Source organism: Leucopleurus acutus (assembly GCF_964270905.1).
Source record: "Leucopleurus acutus genome assembly, chromosome: 16".
In the NCBI taxonomy this organism is placed as follows: Eukaryota; Metazoa; Chordata; class Mammalia; order Artiodactyla; family Delphinidae; genus Leucopleurus; species Leucopleurus acutus.
In genome coordinates, this window is record NC_139158.1 from 28,114,103 (window position 1) to 28,135,902 (window position 21,800).

General features: G+C 40.5%; 1 protein-coding gene across 2 annotated transcripts in view; it reads right to left on the reverse strand.

Moving 5' to 3' along the window:
* The window catches only part of SHISA9 (shisa family member 9), a gene marked incomplete at both ends in the record, with an annotated part of 289,723 nt that overhangs the window by 261,349 nt on the left and 6,574 nt on the right, over positions 1 to 21,800 (reverse strand). For both annotated transcript variants that reach the window (XM_082858193.1, XM_082858192.1), the window contains one exon: positions 17,390 to 17,517. In XM_082858193.1, coding sequence (XP_082714319.1) covers positions 17,390 to 17,517 — 128 coding nt within the window. The remainder of the gene's footprint in view (positions 1 to 17,389; positions 17,518 to 21,800) is intronic.

Sequence of the window (21,800 nt, forward strand, 5' to 3'; positions counted from 1 at the left end):
GAAAGGATTGCCTTGGGACATAACGAGTCTACCACCATGGAAGGTGATGAAGTAGGGCCAAGTAAACATTAATCCCACAACATTCTTCAAAATTCGCTCTCCAGAATATCGTTTCCTCTATATATCAATAATTGCTACACAAAGAGATGTTTAATAGATCAGTTTGAAAAACATTGCAATGAATGCAATTATAAATGGCTTTTTATATTTTTACATTTTATTCTCAGTCTTCAGGGTGCTAATAATATGCACTGAAAATCTTCAAGAGGTTGAGAGAGCATGTAGTTATGCCCAAATTTATTTGGTCAAGAAATTTTAATTTTGCAGAACATCTCAAAGGACTAGTGTTCAGTGGAACACCCACTGGAAAGCCCGATTAGAGGGACAGATCAATCACTGGGACACAATATAACAGATGTAAAGCACCTAACACAGGGCCTAGTAGGTGCTCAAAAACTGTAGCTATAATCTGTACAGACACACCTCAGAGATACTGCAGACTCAGTTCCCGACCATTGCGATAAAGCGAATATTGCAATAAAGAAGTCCCACAAGTTTTTTGGTTTTCCAGTGCATATAAAAGTTATGTTTACACTAGCCTGTAGTGTATTAAGTATGCAATAGCATGATGTCTGAAAAATGTACATACCTTAATTTAAAAATACTTTATTGCTAAAAAATGCTAACCATCATCTAAGCCTTCAGCGAATCGTGATCTTTTTGCTGATGAAGAATTTGAAATAGTACGAGAATTACCAAAATGTGACACAGAGTGAGCAAATACTGTTGGAAAAATGGCGCTGATAGACTTGCTCAACACAGCGTTGCCACAAACATTCAGTTTGTAAAAATGCAGTATCTGTGAAGCACAATAAAGCAAAACAATAAAATAAGGTATGCCTGTAATTAGTGTCTCACTTTGTTCTCATTTCTTAATAGCATTTCTCCACATTTATGTATATAACTTCTTCCCCTTCCTCACCAGACTCTAGCCCCACTGGTCTTCCTTTAGTTCCACAGATGAACCTTCCTGCCTCAGGACCTTTGCACATTCTGTTTTTTCTGCCTGCCTTCACTTTCCCCCACACTTCACTTGGATGGTTCCTTCTCATTCATTCTTGGGTTTCTCATGAATTGTTACTTTCTCAGTGATGTTAGCCTTGTTATCCTTTATCCCATCACCTTCCTTGTCTCCTCCCATGCTTTTCACAAGTAGTAACTCTTATACTTTTTTAATCTGTTAGCTCTGAGAACAGTCTTACTCCACTCAAATATAGACTCTACAGGTCAGAGACCTAGCTGGTTTTCGCTCCATTAGCACAGAGTCTAACTAGATAATGCAAGAAAAAGATTTGTTGAATAAATGTGTAATACAGAAGTCATTCCCTATATAAAGGATATTGAACAACGTAATATACCCCATTTTCAACAGCAGATTTATAAGAATGCAAATGCATTCTTCACGTTGCCCTTTGTTATATCAACTATGATGTTTTTTAAAAAGATCAAAGATTTTACTATTAAAATTCAGGCCTGGGTTGACATTCCTATAGCAAATAAAGGAATGCAGTTCTATTATGTACTTTTATGGTGGTATGACTTGATACATGTAAATAGCTTAGAGAACCTAGGAGAATAAAGGGTTGTAATATGCGGCCAACTATCCACTCATGTATTCATTCATTCATTAAACAAAGATATGCTAATCACCTACTATACATCCAAACACCATATGTTAAGCACTACGCACTGAGGCCTTCCCAATCCATCAAGTGGGTTTGTACTCCCTCAGTTTATATTACATTTATCTTCCCTCATTTAGAAAATCATTAAGTCCTTTGACTTAAGGGGCTTGTATCAAACGTGTAGCAGAAATAGGAGTGTAAATACATGGCAAACAAGCACTACTCTCCTAGCCGGCTCTCAGAGCAGACGTGGCTAATCAATCATAGCACTCATGCTCACTGAGCTTTAATCTAGCTTCAAAATCCCTTTCAACACTCTACCTCCAGTCATCAGTGACAGCACCCAAAAGGAAACCTCTGTGCCTACTCTGGATGGAAGAAAGAGCTCAGGCTTTGGAGTCAGACTACGTTGTACAATATTTGAACCCATGTATCAGATACATACTGTGCCTACTTACTCTGTCAGATACAGATAATCCCACCCAACATGCAGGTTCATTAAGAGAATTAAATGAGATAATATATTTGAAACACCTGACACACAGCACGTATCCAATAAATGCTAACTATTGATGTTATTACTTTTACCCCAAATAAGCCTCCTAGAGTGTTTCACATACAGTGATGCATAATAAAATAGGCTGGCATGAACAATAACCTGCTGAAGCAACCACAGTGGGATACAAAGATGGAAAACCAGGCAAAGGGAACCAAAAACGATGTCCTCCCTCCATGCCTTCTACCCACCATGATATATCCTATTTCTTTCCTATACTTTTACTAAAAAGTGTCCTGGGAGGCAGGGGATGCTCAGAACATTCCTGATGGAAAATTCAGAGGCTGCATCTTTTGTTCTTGAGTGCTTTTCTTAGCTTGACCCGATTTTTCTCTGGGAGTGAGGATTGTAAGATCCAATGACACACTGGGGACATTCTGGAATTCAAATTCAAAGGGTAGGTAAGTAATTGATCTTAACCATAGATAGGCCAGGCTTGCCACTGGAGAACTGCCCAGTTATAGGATATGAAATGAATCCATGTATCTGCTGTGTTGTTGGTTTTTTTTTGTATCCACCATCTCCTCCCTCTGGATTTTAAGACTCCTTCTTTTTTTTTTTTTTTTTTTTTTTGGCTGCGTTGGGTCTTTGCTGCTGCACGCGGGCTCTCTCTAGTTGCAGCGAGCGGGGGCTACTCTTTGTTGTGGTGCGCAGGCTTCTCATGGCAGTGACTTCTCCTGTTGCACAGCACAGGCTCTAGGCATGCAGGCTTCAGTAGTTGTGGCAAGTGGGTTCAGTAGTTGTGGCTCCGAGGCTCAGTAGTCACGGCACACGGGGTAGTTGCTCTGCAGCATGTGGGATCTTCCTGGACCCAGGGCTCGAACCCATGTCCCCTGCCTTGGCAGACGGATTTTAAACCACTGCACCACAAGGGAAGTCCCAAAGCTTCCTTTTAAATATAATAATTAAATGTGGAACGTAGCTGTTGGGGATTTAATAGTTTGCTTGGCAATACTTGAAAATCAATATTATAATCCTAAGTAGGTAATTATTAAGGTTACTTGGCATCACCAGAGTTAAGTTTTTTAATTGTGCACATCAACACAACATAGTCATTTCATAAATATTATACACGCCCAATTCCCTTCTTAGTTTGCTTTCAGGCTAATGAAATTGAGAGCCAAGATGGAGAGGGACATCCTGAGGGGACCTAAGACACAGAGAAGCCCAAAGGAATGAAATGGGAGGAAATGCTATTGAAAAAAATCAATTGTGCTCAAATCGGTGGACAGGAATTTGTGTGACATTTCAAAATTTCCAGGTAATGCTGCCATACCTATTCATGATTTTTTTTAATGTATGTAATTTCTCTTGGCATGTAATTTGGCATTTGCTAAACTTTGATAACCACACTGAAGGTTTAGTCCATAAGAATAAAACCCTGATGAGTCGACAAGAAAAAGTAAGAACAGCAATTACTTGAGAAAATGTGCTCAGTGTTGTATTTTGACAGCATTCATTCAATAACTTTTTATTGAGCACCTACTATATAGGGAGAGAGCTCCAGGCACTGTGCTAGGCACTGGGAATACAGTAGGCAACAAGACAGAAAAGGTCCCTTGTCTTGTGGAGCTGATCTTTGAGTGGGGAAGATACAAAAGAAACAAGTAAACAAGTTGATGTTTAGGTAGTGATATGAGCTATGATGGAAAGAAAATGGTGATGGTGGTGGGATGGTGGTGGGATTCTGTACGTAGGGTGGGCTACTTTCTATAGGGAGGTTTCCCTAAAGGGATAACAGTTTAGCCAAAACATAAATGATGCAAAGAATGGGGGAAGGCAGAGGGAAAAGCAAAAGGAAAGCCCCTACCTAAGGTGAAAGCAATCCTGGCTCATTTAAATAAGAAAAAAGAGAGCTCACTGTGGTCAAGTGAATGATATAGCACTTGGGCCAGGTTATGTGAGACCAAGTAGGCAAGTGAGGAGTTTAATTGTTATTATTATTGCAATAAAAATGGGCTATAGCAAGCTCAATTGCAGAGTTTTAAGCAGGAAGTGATGTAATGAAGCTCAGGTGAAGACCCACATGTCACTATGGCCCAAATTGCCTAATGGCCAAACACAAAAGCACTAGACCTGGAGTTTGGAGACTGGGGTTCTAGTCCTTGTTCTTCCACTTAACTAGCTTTGTTAGCTTAGACTGGTCACAACTAGTTAAAGTGGCTGGGCTTCATTAGTTTATTCACCATGCATTTACTAACTTCCTACTGTGTGTTCAAGTCTAAATGCTGGAAACAGAGATACACAGAAAAGAACACAATCTCAGAACTCGAAGAGCTCACAGTCTGGTAGGATAAAAGTCACAACAGAGTTAGTACATTCCTGGATAAATCTGAGTATTTCTGGCTAACAGGCTATAGTCCCAGGTGATTGGTCTAAGAACTAGATGAGATAACCTAAGTATTGAAAACTGGGTAATTTATAAATGGTAGCCTTTGCTTAGAGAAATCAGCATCCTTTCCATTGCAAGTGACAGAAACCCAACCCAAGCTGATTAAATTTGAAAGAAGTTCATTCTGTTACTGAAAAGCCCATGGCTTCAGGTACAGCTGGATCCAGGAACTCAAACAGTATCAGAAATAAACTCACTCTCTCCCCCTCTCCATTCTGCCTTTCTTCTCAATGGCTTTATTCCATGGCAGGATCACCCCCTTGTGATGGCAACGTAGCTTCAAGCAGCTCCAGGTATGCATCCTCTCCTCCTAGAAACCCTAGCAGTAAGTGATTTTTCTCTCCAACAGTTCAACAGCAAAATGATGTACCTAGTCATGTTGAAATAAAATGAAATGTTCTAGTTTACACAGAATTAATAATTATATGACTGGAGATTATTTTGTATATACAAAGAGGCCATAATTAATGACAGAAGCAAGATTTCAGTACCATATTATGTGAATATTTTCACAATTATATATATATATAATACTCATGTAAATAAAATAATAATGAATACATATTTTAAAGAACAATACCAGGATCTGAAACAAGCCACCTCTAAGCTGATTAGCAGAACAAAAATGTTCATAAGGACAATTTTTTTAAAATATGCTTACACAGTGGTGATCATTTTGTAATGTACAGAAGTGTCAAGTCACTATGTTGTGTATCTGGAACTAACATGGTGTTGTAGATCAATTATACTTCAATAAAAAAAGAAGAAGCAGGATCAGGTATTGAATCATATTTCTAGTCTTTTTTTTTTTTTTTTTTGCGGTACGCGGGCCTCTCACTGTTGTGGCCTCTCCCGTTGCGGACACAGGCTCTGGACGCGCAGGCTCAGGGGCCATGGCTCACAGGCCCAGCCGCTCCGCGACATGTGGGATCCTCCCAGACCGGGGCACGAACCCGTGTCCCCTGCATCGGCAGGCCGACTCTCAACCACTGTGCCACCAGGGAAGCCCCTCTAGTCTTTTGATTTAGGGAAACTACCTCATTTGTATTTTCTTTTGACACAGACAACATTCTCTCATGTCTTTAAGTGTACATTCTTTGTATATATATGTATAACTGAAACCACTTTGCTGTACAGTAGAAATTAACACAACATTGTAAATCAACTAACTTTAATGAAATAAAAAATTTTTTAAAGTGTATATTCTTGTCTTCACTGATATAATTTTTAACATATTAAACACGCATGTTCTCTCTTTAAAAAAAAAAAAAAAAACATGCTTATACAACGTCCCTGTCAGCTATCACCAAAGAATGATTTGATTGTTGACCTTCCTTGACTCTGAATATATGTACTAAATATTTTTAAACAATGCCTCTGAAGAATGAGGTGCTTTCTCCATTCCTTGTTACTACTCAATAAAGGAAATCAAAAATCACATGCTGCCCTTGCACAACTTCCAATTCATGGGCTTTAGGCAATTCAATATTTTGTTAAAACGTCAAGAGTATCTGAATATTTCCAAGAGCTTCCTTTGGATAACAGGTAAGGCATCTAACTAAAGAGGCACTGCACCAATAGCTATGAAGTCTATCCCTTCATTTTACATCCTTAAGTCCATTTCCAAGAGCTGCCAAGTATACATGTATTTGTGATCAATAATTGTGTCCTAAATATTCAATGATGGTTTTTTTTGTTTTTTGTTTTTTTTGCTGTACGCAGGCCTCTCACCGCTGTGGCCTCTGCGGTCGCGAAGCACAGGCTCCGGACGCACAGGCTCAGCGGCCACGGCTCACGGGCCCAGCCGCTCCGCGGCATGTGGGATCCTCCCGGACCGGGACACAAACCCGTGTCCCCTGCATCGGCAGGCGGACTCCCAACCACTGCGCCACCAGGGAAGCCCCAATGATGTTTTTTAAACAGTATTAACCTGACAAGTTTCATGGTTGTGTCACTTTAAAAAAAAAAAAAAATTTCCCTGGACCTCAGTTCCATTACTTGTAAAATGCAGAGAATGGACTGACTGTAAGCACCATGAAGTCATATATACATATATGTATATGCATATATGACTTGGTGCTCTGTGTCCCTAGCACCAAGCCCCAGTGCCTAGCATACAGTAGGTACAGTGCTCAATAAATACTCATCCAATGAGCAAACCACTTAAGGAATGATCAGTAATTCCCCAAAATGTAAATCCATGTTCTCATTTTCAACAGACTGGAGGCCAAAAATGAGAAAACATAAGGATAGTGGAATGAGTTTTTTCTGAGTTAATTTCATTCGACTTAGGAATTGTATTTGATTTTGAGATCTATTTCTTACCTAAATGTTTGGTATTATCTCATAGTTACTTTTTACATAATTTCCTTTCTTGCAAAATTGAAAGCACAGTATGTTGGTTCCCCAGTTCTTCTACTTTTTTTTTTTTAATTTTTAGTTACCTTTGAAACCAAAAATGTGGTAAACCAAAGGCAAAATTATTCCCAAAGTTCCCTCCAGCTCCAAAATTCTTTGAGATAGACTTTTCTTGCTGGGTGGTTTGAATAACTATAATATTGTACATCCAGGGTATGATTCGGCACCGTGGACAGATCCCAGAGAAGAAGCCCGTCTCCCTGGATGAAGGATTGGATTTCAATGTGTGAAATCCAGGCTCTGCTTAGAGTGCGGCAGTCTTCATGCGAGCACACAACTCCAAGCCTAATACCTAAATTAATGAGTTTAAGTCTCCATTTAATGAAATATTCAGATTATGATTACACTTAGTTTCATTAACTGCATTCTCAGACTAATGTGATCGGATTTCCTTTTCAACTTATAATTAACTTTACTGAGAATCCTTACTGGGATTTTTTTCAGGCGGTTTCCTAAAGCCTTATTGTAAATTATTTTAATATATGTATTATGGTATTAAACTATGTTGCTTAGTTTTATATTGGCCATTACTTTTAAAAGAAGAAAATAGTAAATGCTAATCTCCAAGAACAGCCAGCTGACTTGAACTCAAAGACTGTTCTGAAAAAAATCTGTATTCAACTCTTGAAAGCTCATCCTGAAGTTTTGTTCTTCCCGTGTCAGACATGGCATTTTAATTTTCCTACCAAATGCAGTATGACCCTAACCGAAGAAAATCCTCTTCCCCCCTTTCTATAATTTGTATAAAAGTAATCAGACCTGCAACAGAGAACTGTACTCTAGCACTGATAGTTCTCCCCTCAATCAAAAGCAAGCAAAGTCAGTACATAAAAATGTTCTGCGGGCTTCCCTGGTGGCACAGTGGTTGAGAGTCCGCCTGCCGATGCAGGGGACACGGGTTCGTGCCCCGGTCCGGGAAGATCCCACATGCCGTGGAGCGGCTGGGCCCGTGAGCCATGGCCGCTGAGCCTGCACGTCCGGAGCCTGTGCTCCACAACGGGAGAGGCCACAACAGTGAGAGGCCCGCGTACCGCAAAAAAAAAAAAAATGTTCTGCTACATAAAAAATGTTCTTTCTTTCACTCTTTTTTTTTTTTTAAATAAATTTCTTTGTTTACTTTTTGGCTGTGTGGGGTTTTCGTTGCTGGGTGTGGGCTTTCTCTAGCTGTGGTGAGCAGGGGCTACTCTTCGTGGCAGTGCATGGGCTTCTCATTGCGGTGGCTTCTCTTGTTGTGGAGCACAGGCTCTAGGAGCGTGGGCTTCAGTAGTTGTGGCACACGGGCTCAGCAGCTGTGGCTCGCGGGCTCTAGAGCGCAGGCTCAGTAGTTGTGGCGCACAGGCTTAGTTGCTCTGCAGTATGTGGGATCTTCCCGGACAACGGCTCGAACCCGTGTCCCCTGCATTGGCAGGCGGATTCTTAACCACTGTGCCACCAGGGAAGTCCCTCTTTCACTCTGATTCCTGGAAAGTTGTTGGGAAATATTTCTCTCTAAAAGCAAAATACCTATTTCTCAGGAAAATTTGTCCCAATCTCCCTTCCCTCCTCCTCAACCCCAAGTGTTTTGAGGAGGCCCCCATTATGCTCCCATAGTATCCTGTACTTATTATCCCTATCGTGCTACTTTGCAATTACCTGTTTTCTCTTCCATCTCCCCAATTGTATCATAAGATCCAAGAGGATATTTCTTATTTTTGACTCATTCATCCTCATACCTCCGGTTTTCCTAGCACGTTGCCTGACACGTAGCAGAATTTTAATAAATATCAATTCAATGTTGATTGAGGATGTGGAAATATTAATGACAAGAAAGCAAACGATTGGCTAATATCTGAGTCCTCTAGGACAGAAATGACGGCTTTATCCAGTTGGTCCATTTTCAAAGATGAGTGTCATTTAATATAGTGATTCTTAGTGAGGATCTATAAATAATGGGGAGAAGGAGAAAAAGAGACATAATCTGTTACATCACCCGGTGCAAGTCCTTGGAAAAGGCATGAGAAAAGTCATGAATAGAGTTCATGCCTGAACCCACGTCTCTGGTCTGAACTCCTTACTAAAAATCTCTATGGCCGGGGCTTCCCTGGTGGCGCAGTGGTTGAGAGTCTGCCTGCCAATGCAGGGGACACGGGTTCGTGCCCCGGTCCGGGAAGATCCCACATGCCGCGGAGCGGCTGGGCCCGTGAGCCATGGTCGCTGAGCCTGCGCTCCGCAACGGGAGAGGTCACAACAATGAGAGGCCCGCGTACCGCAAAAAAAAAAAATCTCTATGGCCTTGGGCAGGTTACTTAAACTCTCTATGCCATAGTTTCCTCATCTATAATATGTAGATGCAGTACCTATTTCAATTATTTCATGGATTGTTGTGAGAAGAAAAATGCATGTATGTGGTAGGAGCAGAACAAGCATTATTCTGTTTCATTTATTCCTTTTTTAATCCGCACTGTCAATCACATAGTAGGCATGTTGCATCTTTGAATCCCGATATCTAAATAGAAACGGTCTCCCAAAGGAACTGGGTAGGCTTTCCCTAGAATGGAAGGAGCAGAACTTGGCATCTTTTAAACTAAACCAGACACTGTGATAAGCACTTAGGCTTTCTTTACAAATAGTCCTACAGCTGGTTGGAAGCACTTTGGAAAGGCAATGTAGATGCAATTAGGCAATGCCATGTGGCCAGCATTAGTAGCAATGTTTGAAAAGAGCCCAGGAGTTGACTTACAGAAAGTGGTGTTTTTTTTTTCTTTTAAGGGCTCTGTTTCTGTTGCCCGTGCATGCACACACATAGACACACACACACACACACACACACACACACACACACACACACAAATCTCATTTTCTAGGTGGAACTAACTATAAGACATGCTGGGGGCCAGACAGATTCCTACAGGTCTGGTCCGCCAGTGTAAAGAAATATTAAAATCAACACTCCTACCAGAATGAAAGCTCATGTGTTTTAATGAGAATAGAAGAAGAACATAAGACAGGAACAAATGGCTAAGAATGGGACAGCTGCTCCATCCCAACCATTTCCTTGGGAAGGAATTGACAGTTTCTTCAGTTCTCATTTGCATCAAAAACATTAGTAGTAAAAACACACACACACACACGCACACACACACAAATGGGGTTATCAACAGGCACACAGAGTGAAAATATTTTCACCATGAAGACAACTGCACAACAAATTCATACCAATGTGCATCACTGGCCCCTAGCGAACGGACCACCTTAACATTAATGCTTACTCATTCCACAAAAAATAATAGTAACAACCAATGTGTATGTTACCAGGCATCAAGCTAAGTCCTTTCAATGTGTTAATTCATGTAATCTCCACAACAATCTCGTAAGGGAGATGTTATTTTATTCTTTTCATAGAATGGAAAACTGAAGTTCACAGATTTAAATAAATTTTTCCAAGACTGCACAGCTAACAGATGACATAGCAGGCACCCAAGCCAACCATGTCCACCTCCCAAGCCCATACCCCCAAGCCCTCACTGAACCATCTCAAAGATATATTGTCTAATATCTGATGAGCATCATCACATGTCAGGATCTCATCTATAACACTGAATACTTGAAGAGAAAACCGGAGCTCTTGATCTAAAACCACACAAAGTCAACTCAAGCTATGGCACTGAACCTAAAAATGTTTTTAGTGTATAGATCCACCCCCTAACTCTTATCAGCTCTAAGATTTGCTGACCTGTGTGCCAGAACCATTACAGTCATAGATCTTCAGGTGGAAAGACCATCCTGTCCAGTCATTTCAGGAACAACAGTATTGGTAGCTGTCGTTTCTTAGAAGAGAGTGAAAGCCTCATATGAGTTGAAATCGCCAAGTTCCCTCAAAACTCAAAATCCCAAGGGTCCTGCTAATGGGTTCCCCTGGATCTCTTATGGAGCTTGTGCTAGGCATTCATTCATACATGCGTGTATCCCTTCATTGAACAAACATCCATTGAACACTGTGTAGTTACTAGGCACTGGAGGTACAGGGGAGAGTAAGACAAATGTAAGCCCTGCCCCGGCCCCAAGGAAGCTTAAAACGGCAATCTCCACCCTGCTACTCAAACACAGCCTTCTTGGAGACCTAGTCCCACTACAGTCCTGAGAAGGAGACCAAGACACTCTCCATCACACCCAACTGATTAATTTGGGGTCAGAGAGCTGATCCAGGGAAGCCAGGCCATTGGTTGGTCAGAAACCAATCACATTTTCTCTCTCTGGATAAAATGAACTAAAAGACACAGTGATTGAGCACATTAAGGACAGAAACGATAGTGATGTTTTACCCACTCCACCTCCTGAAGCCCCTGAGGTGTCTTGATTCCTACCCTTCCTGTGCCTGGTTATTCACCAGAAGATCACCCAAGTGCATCCATTAAGGTTCAGGCTATGGAATCAGACAGACCTGGGCTTGAATCCTGGCTCCTCTGTATACTAACTATGATATCATGGACAAGCTCTTTAATTTTTAATTTTATTATGGATATTTTCAAATATACACAAAGATAGAGAGAATAATGAATCCCCACGTATTTGGTCACCCAGCTATAATAACAATACTTTTCCCATTTTGTTTCATCTATCATCTCCCACAAAATGAAACCTCTTCCATAGGCTTTTTCATTTATTAGACAAAAATTTATGGAGCTGCTGCCATGAGCCAGCCCAGTTCCTGCTGTGGGGAGTACAGCTGTGACAATACAAAGCATTTGCTCTCGTGGAGTTTACAACTTCGGAGAATACAAAACTTATGAAGAGAATAATGGGAAAATGGGGAACAGTAGGTGATTTGGGGACCAAAAAGGTAGACAAGGAAGTCCTCTCTAATAAAGTGGCAATAGGGGTAAGAGATGAGATGGAAAAGGCCTGGGAGCCTGTGCTGTAGGCAGGAAGCACAGCATGTGCAAAGGCCCTGAGGCAAGAATGAGCCTAGGCAGTTTGAGGGTTGCTTTGCATATAAAGGAGCTAATATATTCAAAGCATTTAGCACAATGCCTCCAGTTAGGAAGGGCTCAATAAATATTAGTTATTATCCCTAAGGGAGGACTCATCACAAGACAGTATATTGGAGAGTATTTTGGAAACAGCTCTTTCCTGGAATGCCAACTGCTCTTTAGGTTCACTTAACATATTTCCCCCTTCAGCAAACATCTGTACCACAAGGAGAGGTAATGTAGTGTGGTGGTTAAAAACACAGACCTTGGGATGTGACTGGCCCCATTTAAATCTCAGCTCTACTACTTAGTAACTGTATGAACTTTGGACAAGCCACTTAACCTCTCTGACTTCAGTTTATCCGTCCTTATGATGGGGAAAATAATAGTACCAACCCAATAAGTTCTGTAGGATTCAATGTGGTAGGGGTTTAGAATGCTGTCTGCTCAGTTTACTGTTACTATTACAGTAACTCACATATTTCTTTTGTATCTATATTTATCTTTTTGCCTGCCCTGCTTAGGAAATTACCCCCAAATTTATTTTTTACTTATTTGTTTATTTATTTTTTATTTTACTTATTTTTTATTGAACTATAGTTGATTTACAATGTCAATGTTAGTTTCAGGTGTACAGCACAGTAATTCAGATCTTTTCCCTTATACGTTACCACAAAATATTGAGGAAACTTCCCTGTGCTATACAGTAGGTCCTTGTTGGTAATTCCTCCAGTTTTTAAAAAGTATTTGGGAACATTCCTTCGAGTATCTCCAAAAGTCGAGTATGGGACATCCCGGGTGCCTTGGTAAATATGGACAAATGAATGGAACTCCATTTGGCCCTAGGTATGAGCTGTACAACCTCTTCAGAAACTAAATCATGGGTTTGCTTTTCATCTGATTCCTTGTAAAGCCACTTGGGAATAGTCCTGGGGGAGGAGAGGGTGTGAGTAGAAGCTGGAATAAGAACCTGGTCTTTCTGATGGACTCTGTGTCCTGAAATATCAAGTTAGCATTTCTCTGGAGTTTGGGGTGAGATCTCACTTGCTCAGATTATGCCGTGAAATAAATACTGTAACACTAACCCCATTCCAAAGTGGGGTTGCATGTTTGTATGGAATGTGAGGGTCCTTTGTCCCGTGAGTATACGTGAGAGCAGAGTCAGGACAGCACTGGTTCCATTCCAACAGTGAGCAGGTGAATAATTTAACATAGATGTTTTCATAGACACTGGGAGACACTTTTTATATGGTGGCAATAAAGGTTTTGTAATTGCTGCTGACTTATTCAGTGTTGATTCCAGCCTTCACCACATCATTAACCAATATTGCACAACCAAAATTCTACTATCAAGTTGGCTATACTACTATAATGTAGTGTCCTGGATTGGATCCTGGAACAGAAAAGGGACATTAGGGAAGAAACTAGTGAAATTCAAACAATATCTACCGTTTAGCTAAAAATAACATACTGATGTTGATTTCTTAGTTTTGACCATACTATAGTCAAGTAAGATGTTAAAATCAAAGTGGCTGAGGAATATACAGAACTCTGTGTACTATCTTTGCCACTTTTCTATAAATATACAATTATTCCCAAATTAAAATTTTATTTCAAAAAAAAAAGTGTGCTTTTAACACAAACAAGTTGAGAAACAGTGATCCAGGTGATATGGTGTCCCCACAGCCCCTCATTCACGTCTCCCATTCTTAACACTAGGGACTTCCCTGGCGGTCCAGCGGTTAGGACTCTGCACTTCCACTGCGGGGGGCATAGGTTCGATCCCTGGTCGGGGAACTAAGATCCTACAAGCCGCCGGCACAGCCAAAAAAGAAAAGAAAAGAAGAAAAAAAAAAGGTTCATCCCGTTCTTAACACCAAAGGGAGCCTACATTTACCCTGGACTCTCAAAAGGGGTGGGAGGTGTCATTGGCAGGCAGGGAGGCTGGGGTCGGGGAGACAGCACGTTCACAGCACTTGAGGACAAAATGTGCCTTCAAAAGCAAACTGTAATTACACAGAAGCCTAGGAGCCTTTGCAGAAAATCACTATCTCATCTGAATCTACATCCTGTTAATCAAAGAGGTCCAAGACCTTTTGATTATCAGACTAAATATTTTTAGGCAATATCACTGAATGACTGGAAAGACCCTTCAGCATCTGCTGAAGAAAAATCCATCTTCAGATAAAAAAGGCAAGTCCTGCCTATCACCGGAAAAATCAGCTTCACAAAACTGATAAAGGTTGGCAAAAAATTTCCCCATATGGAAGCCCTCTGCCCCCATTTGCCTTCACCCTAGTCCTTCTCCACTCCCCTCCTTCCAAATATCCAGATTTCCAGACTGACTGTTGATTCTCTTAGCATTTGAACAAAGCATAAGGGAACGATCATAAAGTGATCCAGCTTTAGTATCAAGAGGAGGAGAGATAAATATATGAAGATGATTATTCTCCTAAAGCAATGTCAAGTGAGTAATTGAACAGAGATGAAAATAACATTTAAGTTGGGCCTATCGAATTTCCAGTCAAATCTGGCAACTTGAATGTTTAGTGAAGAACACCCTAAAAATGGCACGATGTGTCCCTTCTTGTTGTATCACAAATAGATGCATCTTTCATTCCGTTTTTTGTAATGGTAAATCTTTGTAGCTCCCATAATGTCCAGAAAAGGGTTTTATATTCAATAGGTGCATGCTAATTCTGGTACCAAGATCTGGTCCTACTTTCTGGTTATTAGACTGAATTCCTTCTCTCCTAGCTCTCTACTGGTCAGAGTGGGCTCTGGTGACGGTTTGGCTTCTTGAACATTTAATAACTGATAAATATCAGTTATCTAGTCCTATCTTCTCAATGAACTTCCCAAATCATTCTTTGTTCTGAACATGCAAATTTTTCCCACATGTCTACAATATATAAAGAGCTCCTGTAAGTCAACAAAAGACAAACATGTAATTACAAGGAAACACAATCACTACCAACTACTGAATTAACTTGTTATATCAATTAAACTTATTAATGTAAATCTGTGGAAAGGCTATATGCTTCTTATTTTCAGATAGTCCCAAAAACAGTTGGAAATAAGGATTGAACCAACCTAGCAAAATTATATGAAATTAATATCTGTGGTAATTCTTATGAGAATGCAGTGTTTGTGACATAACAACTGGAATTCTCCCCTGTATTTTGCCAGGAATGCTCTGGTGTAATTCTACCCAGTAAAATATTACAAGACACATTTTTTTTCTTAGTATAAAAAGATCATTGATTACTGAAACACAAATATAGACTAAAAGCAAGAATCATAAATAAACCAAGTTAGCCTGTCACAGGAGACTATTGAATTGCTCAGTACCCAGACACCCATCTCTGAACAGCAATTTATTCTCAGTACAACTTTAAACAAAAATCCCTTACTAAAGGGACTTCCCTGGTGGCACAGTGGTTAAGACTACACGCTCCCAATGCAGGTGGCCTGGGTTTGATCCCTGGTTGGGGAACTAGATCCCACATGCATGCCCCAACTAAGAGTTCGCATGCCACAACTAAGGAGACCACCTGCTGCAGCTAAGACCCAACACAACCAAAAAGATAAATATTTTTTTTAATTCCTTACTAAAGCAAGATTCATTAATGTCGCCTGCCCTTTTTGCCTGATGGAATGGTGAAATTTGAGTGCCTTCGATGATTCTGTTATTCCACTCAAGTGCTGATTCAAAATCATCCTAAAAATTGAAACTTCAAATGAGAAACTTTCAACGGCTGCCTTTTATAGCCAGGGACTCAATACTATTTCCGCTTTCTCTACTTCATGGTCACAATCACTCACTTACGATGTTTCGGACTCACATACACCTAGGTTCAACTTATTTCCCAGTGCATTCTGAAGGAGAATGTGCTCATTTCCATCAAAACCAGAATTGGATATGATTGCCATATCAGAGTTGGCGCAATTTACCATATCTTTCAGGGCTGTGAGATTTGGTCATAAAACTTCCAATGGCTGGTGTATTTTGCTCTAAAATGTGGCTATTTCTCATATTTTATGGTCCAGTTCACAAATAAATAATGTCAGATTATTTAATATAATGAAACCTAAGACCTACTTAGTAACCCATTTTCAAACCATGTACACATTGACTTTGCCAACATACAGCGACATTTCCAAGGCCATGAACAACTGTCACCATGCAGAATCAGAGAATTTTCATCACCTATGTCAAATTCCACAGGCTTATTCCTCTACCCGTTGAGCATGAAAATTTGCAACCAGTCCAAAAGTATGATTCAGCAAATAAAACACCAATGCCGCTCCTCGTGCAGCTTTAGCAAAGGCGACCCAGACTAGAAAAATGTGCACTGCCAGAAATGTTTCTGTTTTTAAGAACCTCCAGCCACAACTGAATGCATCCTTTAAATTGTCTGGCTTTTGTTATTGTAAACCAACCGCTCCACATTACTTTAATGTGGCGGTTACCTGAAAACATAATTGCTAGGAGTAACCACGGTAGTACACTACCGTCAAAAACAAAACCATCTTGTTTTCCCCACTCCCTGTTCTCAGTGCACCAGCTCCATAATGTATGTTGTATATACAGATCTTTGAAAGGAAAGAAAATCTTTGGGACCATACTAAGATCCCCAACTATGCTCCATCAGCTAAAGAATACATATTGAAACACAATAGCAAATGCAGCTTTTTTTTTCCTGGAAGAAAAATGGAACAATTTGCTACCGTTGAATCACACATACACGCCCACCCCAAACATAACCACAACTCAAAACTCCACACACATGCACACATGCACACACATACACACACAAAGAGTTTGTGGATTATATTTACGAAACTCTAGTTTTATGAAAAATAAATCTAGTTCTTCTGAACCAGTGTCTGTTAACTGAAAGCAGCATGAAACCTAAAAGACACAATTGGTCTACCTCAGGAGGGAGACAGATAAGCAAATGAACCATTGCTTAACAGATTACCCAATCAAGATGAACCAACAAAATGGGTTATCGGCTAACAGATTTACTATCTAAGATGAACCAACCAAGTAATCCATTGGTTAACTAGGTACCCAACCATGATGAACCCACCAAGAGGGCCATTAGTTAACAGATCAACCAAGATGAACCACCCAAGTTGTTCTGCTAATAGAAGAACCAAACATGAGAAATCCACCAAGTGGGCCACTCTTTAACAGAGAAACAAACCAAGTGAAATCTGAGGATGCCAAACACAGTTTGATCCAGAAGAGATAAAATAAAACTTCTTATTCAACAAATAGAAGCTCTTTATGGACCCAAACATACACCGTGAAATCTGGAGTGGTGTGACCACCACTTGGGTCACCACACAGGACTGGAATGGATCGCACAGCTGTACTTACGAAGATTATTTATGGGGGTTCTGGTATCCATGTTCTCATAATGCTGGACATGGACCACGATGTTGAGATCTCTCTCCATGTGGTCAGTGTTGCAGTGGCCCTGTGGCCTCATGACATCTGCAAGGGCCCTGAAAGAAGAGAAAATTTAAATCTGTTCATTCAAAACAATGATTGGCACATACTTGGGCCTATGAACAAAAGACAAGACCCCTTCCTCCATGGAGCTGCCATTCTACTGAGGGGCAGAGGGGAAAAAAAGACATTAGTAAGTAAGATCACTGCAATTAGAGATTACATAAGGACCTCACGCAGAACAGTTCACATGCCTCTCACAATAGTGATGTAATAGCAGTGTTACCTACTTTATAGAGTTGTTGAGAGGATTAAATGATGAATATATGTAATATGTCTGCACCCCACAAGTTTAGTTCCCCTTTATGACTAACCCTAGATACCAACACTTCACGTACAGCAATGGCCCACTATTCCTAACAATAAGTAACATTTACTGAGTACTTACCGTAAGCCAGGCACTATACTAGTCACGTTACATACTTTAATTCAACTAAGCAGCATGTAAACATCTTATGAGGATTATTACTCTATGTTTGCAGATGAGTAAACAAAGACTCAGAGAGGTGAATTGATTCCACTTACATGAAATGTTCAGAATAGGCAAATCCACAGACAAAGTAGATTAGTGGTTGCCAGGGGCTGGGGGTGTGGGAGGGGAAATAGGAAGTGACTGCTAATGAGTGAAGGGTTTCTTTTTAGGATGATGAAAATGTTCTAGAATTAGACAGTGGTAATGGTTGCTCAACTTTCTGAATACACTAAAAACCACTGAATTGTACACTTTTTAGTATTTTTTAATATTTATTTATTTGGCTGCGCCAGGTTTTAGTGGCGGCACGAGGGATCTTCATTGTGGCATGCGGGATCTAGTTCCCTGACTAGGTATCAAACCCAGGCCCTCTGCATTGGGAGGGTGAAGTCTTAACCACTGGACAACCAGGGAAGTCCCTGTATACTTTTTTTTTAATCCTAAATATACTGAGATGGAGTGGTCTGGAAAAGCCTTTCTGAGGAGGTGATATTTGAGTACAGCCCTGAGCAGTAGAAGCAGTTGGTCACATAAAGACGATGAAAGAACATTCTGGGCAGAGGGGCAGCAAGTGCAAAGGTCCTGAGGCAGGAAAGAGTTCAGGGTATCTGAGGGACAAGCAAGAAGGCCAATAAAGCTGGATTATGGCAAACAGGGGGGATAATGTTACAAGGTGTGGATTATCCATTCTCCAAAACAAAAAAATGCCCAAGTTAACTCAGCTAATCAGTGGAGGGACTAAGATACAAATCTGAGTGTCTTTGAAATCAGAGTCCAGGCTCCTTCCTACTCTGTGCAGTAAGCAAGGCCTGAAACTCAAAGGGGCTGCAGGGAAGGAATGTTTGAAACATAGAATAGATGCCTCCCAAACCTAATTTGCCTTTTTTCACTTTTAAACAGGCTCTTTATATGAACTTCAGGGGATCTCTGAACTCCTCTGGAATTGAATGGAAATTTTATTTGTGCGTTTTTCTCGAAGAAGAAGCCATAGATCTCAACAGATTCTCTAAGGAGTCTCTCCAAAATTTCAGAATATTCGGACTTTCAAGAAGACAGCAAAGTAAATATTCAGGATGTCTATCCATGAACTCGGTCAGCACTGCCGTCGGCAGATTCCCTGGCCTTCTTCTGAGTGCCAAAATTCATGAAATTCACCTAAAAGCCAAGCCATACTTTTTCCAAGGCAGCCCTTCCCAGAGCATGCAGTGAAGACAGGGATTCTTAGAGCCCGCACATCCTGGACAAGGAGTCTTCAAGATGTGGTCCACTCACTCAGGGACTGCCTAAAATAATTTGGCATGGGGCAAGGAAACATGAGAACTTCTGTGTATGGTCTTTAGTCATTAAGAATAAGAAATAAATTTAATATGTGAATTGAAGCTGGAGCCCTCATTTGGAATACCCATGTCAGATGGTGAGAATCTGGAGTCTTGGACCAAGGAGGGTGGCTAGCAGTGGCACCATCATTAGGCTGCATCACCTGTATTGCAGTTATGTGCACCCCTACAGCGGATGTGCAGGCAAAGTATCTAGTTTTACTAGGCTAACCATCACTACGTGGACATGGGGCTTAAAAATGTCCCCCATAACAAAACCACAGCTTGGAGATAATACTGATGACACAAGCACAGGAAAAGGACAGATTGGACTCTCCCCTCCTCTTCAACAGCTTCTCACAAGGTTAAAACAATGATGGCCTATTCAGATCAAAATGAAGTCAGCCAAAAATAATCAAAGCTCTCAGGAAAACTATTCAAACTATGGATTTATTTATGAATGATGAGCTTCATCCTCAACACACATTAGGCTTTGAGAGATGAGCTAATGATTGCACGAAGTCAGCACCATTGGCAACAAATTGTAAATATTTATTTCACCTTCAGCTCACTTTAATATTTCTGTTCTTATGTATGCTTTATAGTGTATCTAAACAACAAGGCCCTATTGTATAGCACAGGGAACTATATTCAATATCCTGTGATAAGCCATAATGGAAAAGAATATGAAAAAGAATATATATATATATATATAAAAAAAACTGAATCACTTTGCTGTACAGCAGAAATTAACAAATTGTAAATCAACTATCCTTCAATAAAATTTTAAAAAATAATAAATGCTATAGTGTACATAATTTTTGTTGGTATGTGCACATATTGGGGTGTATGCTAAAAAAATGTTACAATTAGGGATGTGTTTTTAAAAATCAGTGAATTAGTGGAAAGAACCAACTATGTACTACAAGCCAAACAAATGCCCAAGGAATTGGTATTTATGTGTGGCACGTACTTCGGGTGCTTCTCAAACTCGAATGTACATTCAGATTACCTTCGGGGTCTTGTTAAGATGCAGATTCTGATTCAAGGTATCTGAGGCAGGGCCTGAGATTCTGCTCAAGCTCCCAGGTGATGGAGATGCTGCTGGTCCACAGGCCACAATCTGAATAGCAAGATCCTAAAGGTAATGTCATGGTAAATTTTATGTGTCAACTTGACTGAAGAGAACAAAGATTTGGTCAAACATTATTCTGGATGCGTCTGAGAGGGTGTTTTTGGATGAGATTAACATTTAGATTGATAGACTGAGGAAAGCAGATTGCCCTCCATGGGGTGGGCCTCATCCGACCAGTTGAAGGCTGGAATAGAACAAAAGGCTGACCCTCCCCTAAGTAAGAGAGAATTTCCCTGCCTGATGGCCTTCAAACTGGGATGTCAACTCTTCATGTTTCTACGGTGACCTACAGGCTTTCAGACTCAAACTGGGACCTTGACTCTGCAGATTTTGGACCTCCCAGCTTCAATTAACATGTGTGGCAATTCTGCATAAATCTCTTCATAGATAGATAGATGACAGATAGATAGATAGATAGATAGATAGATAGATAGATAGATAGATAGATAGATCTCCTAGAGGTTGTTTCTCTGCAGTACCCTAACTACCACAGGCACCTTATTGAAGAAACTACACTTTTCCTTGATATCCCTTAACCCAGCTCCAAATTGTTATGTTAAAACATTGCCATTTTTGAGGTTGAAGATGATGGAATATTGGCAATTTCATAAGGTTCAACTTAGTATCACTTCACTTGTATATTTACTTGTACATTACCTGTCTCCTGCCATTTGACCATGAGCTCTGTGCCTGCACTATTTGCTGCATTCTCAGAGCTCTCTGCACAGGGCTGGGTGTACCATAGGTACTCAATAAAAACATATTGAATGAAAAAAAAAAACCTATTGAATGAATATATCAATGAGCAAATGAATGACTGAATGAGGAGATACCTTATGTCATATAAACCAGAATGTCAGGAATCAGAACTCCTATGTGCCAGGTACCATACTAGGACACAGGTGACAGATGGGGAAGAGACTGTTAGCATCCCTGCACTCCTTAATGTGAAAGATAATGGAAGGAGACAGATAATAAACTAGTAAACTAGTACATTATTAAGTTCATTTTAGACTGTAATGTGAAATGAAGCAAATAGCATTGAGTGATGGGCTGGAGGGGGCAAGGAGGGGGGCGTTAGTAAGTAAGCCTGTGGGGTCAGGGACAGCGTCTCAGACAGGTGACATTGAGCTGAGACTTGAATGCAGAGGAGGGGCCAGCCAGAGAATTTGAGGCAAACCAACACAACAACTCCAAAGCAGCAATGAGCGTGGCATAGCTGAGGAACAAAAAGAAAAGGCTGCATCCCTTTTCTTTCCAATTACAGAAAGCAAATAAAAGACCCCAGCATTACCGAACAGAGCTCAGAGTTCCAGCATCTTGCTTCATAGCCTCCAGGGGTTCCAAGGTCTAAAC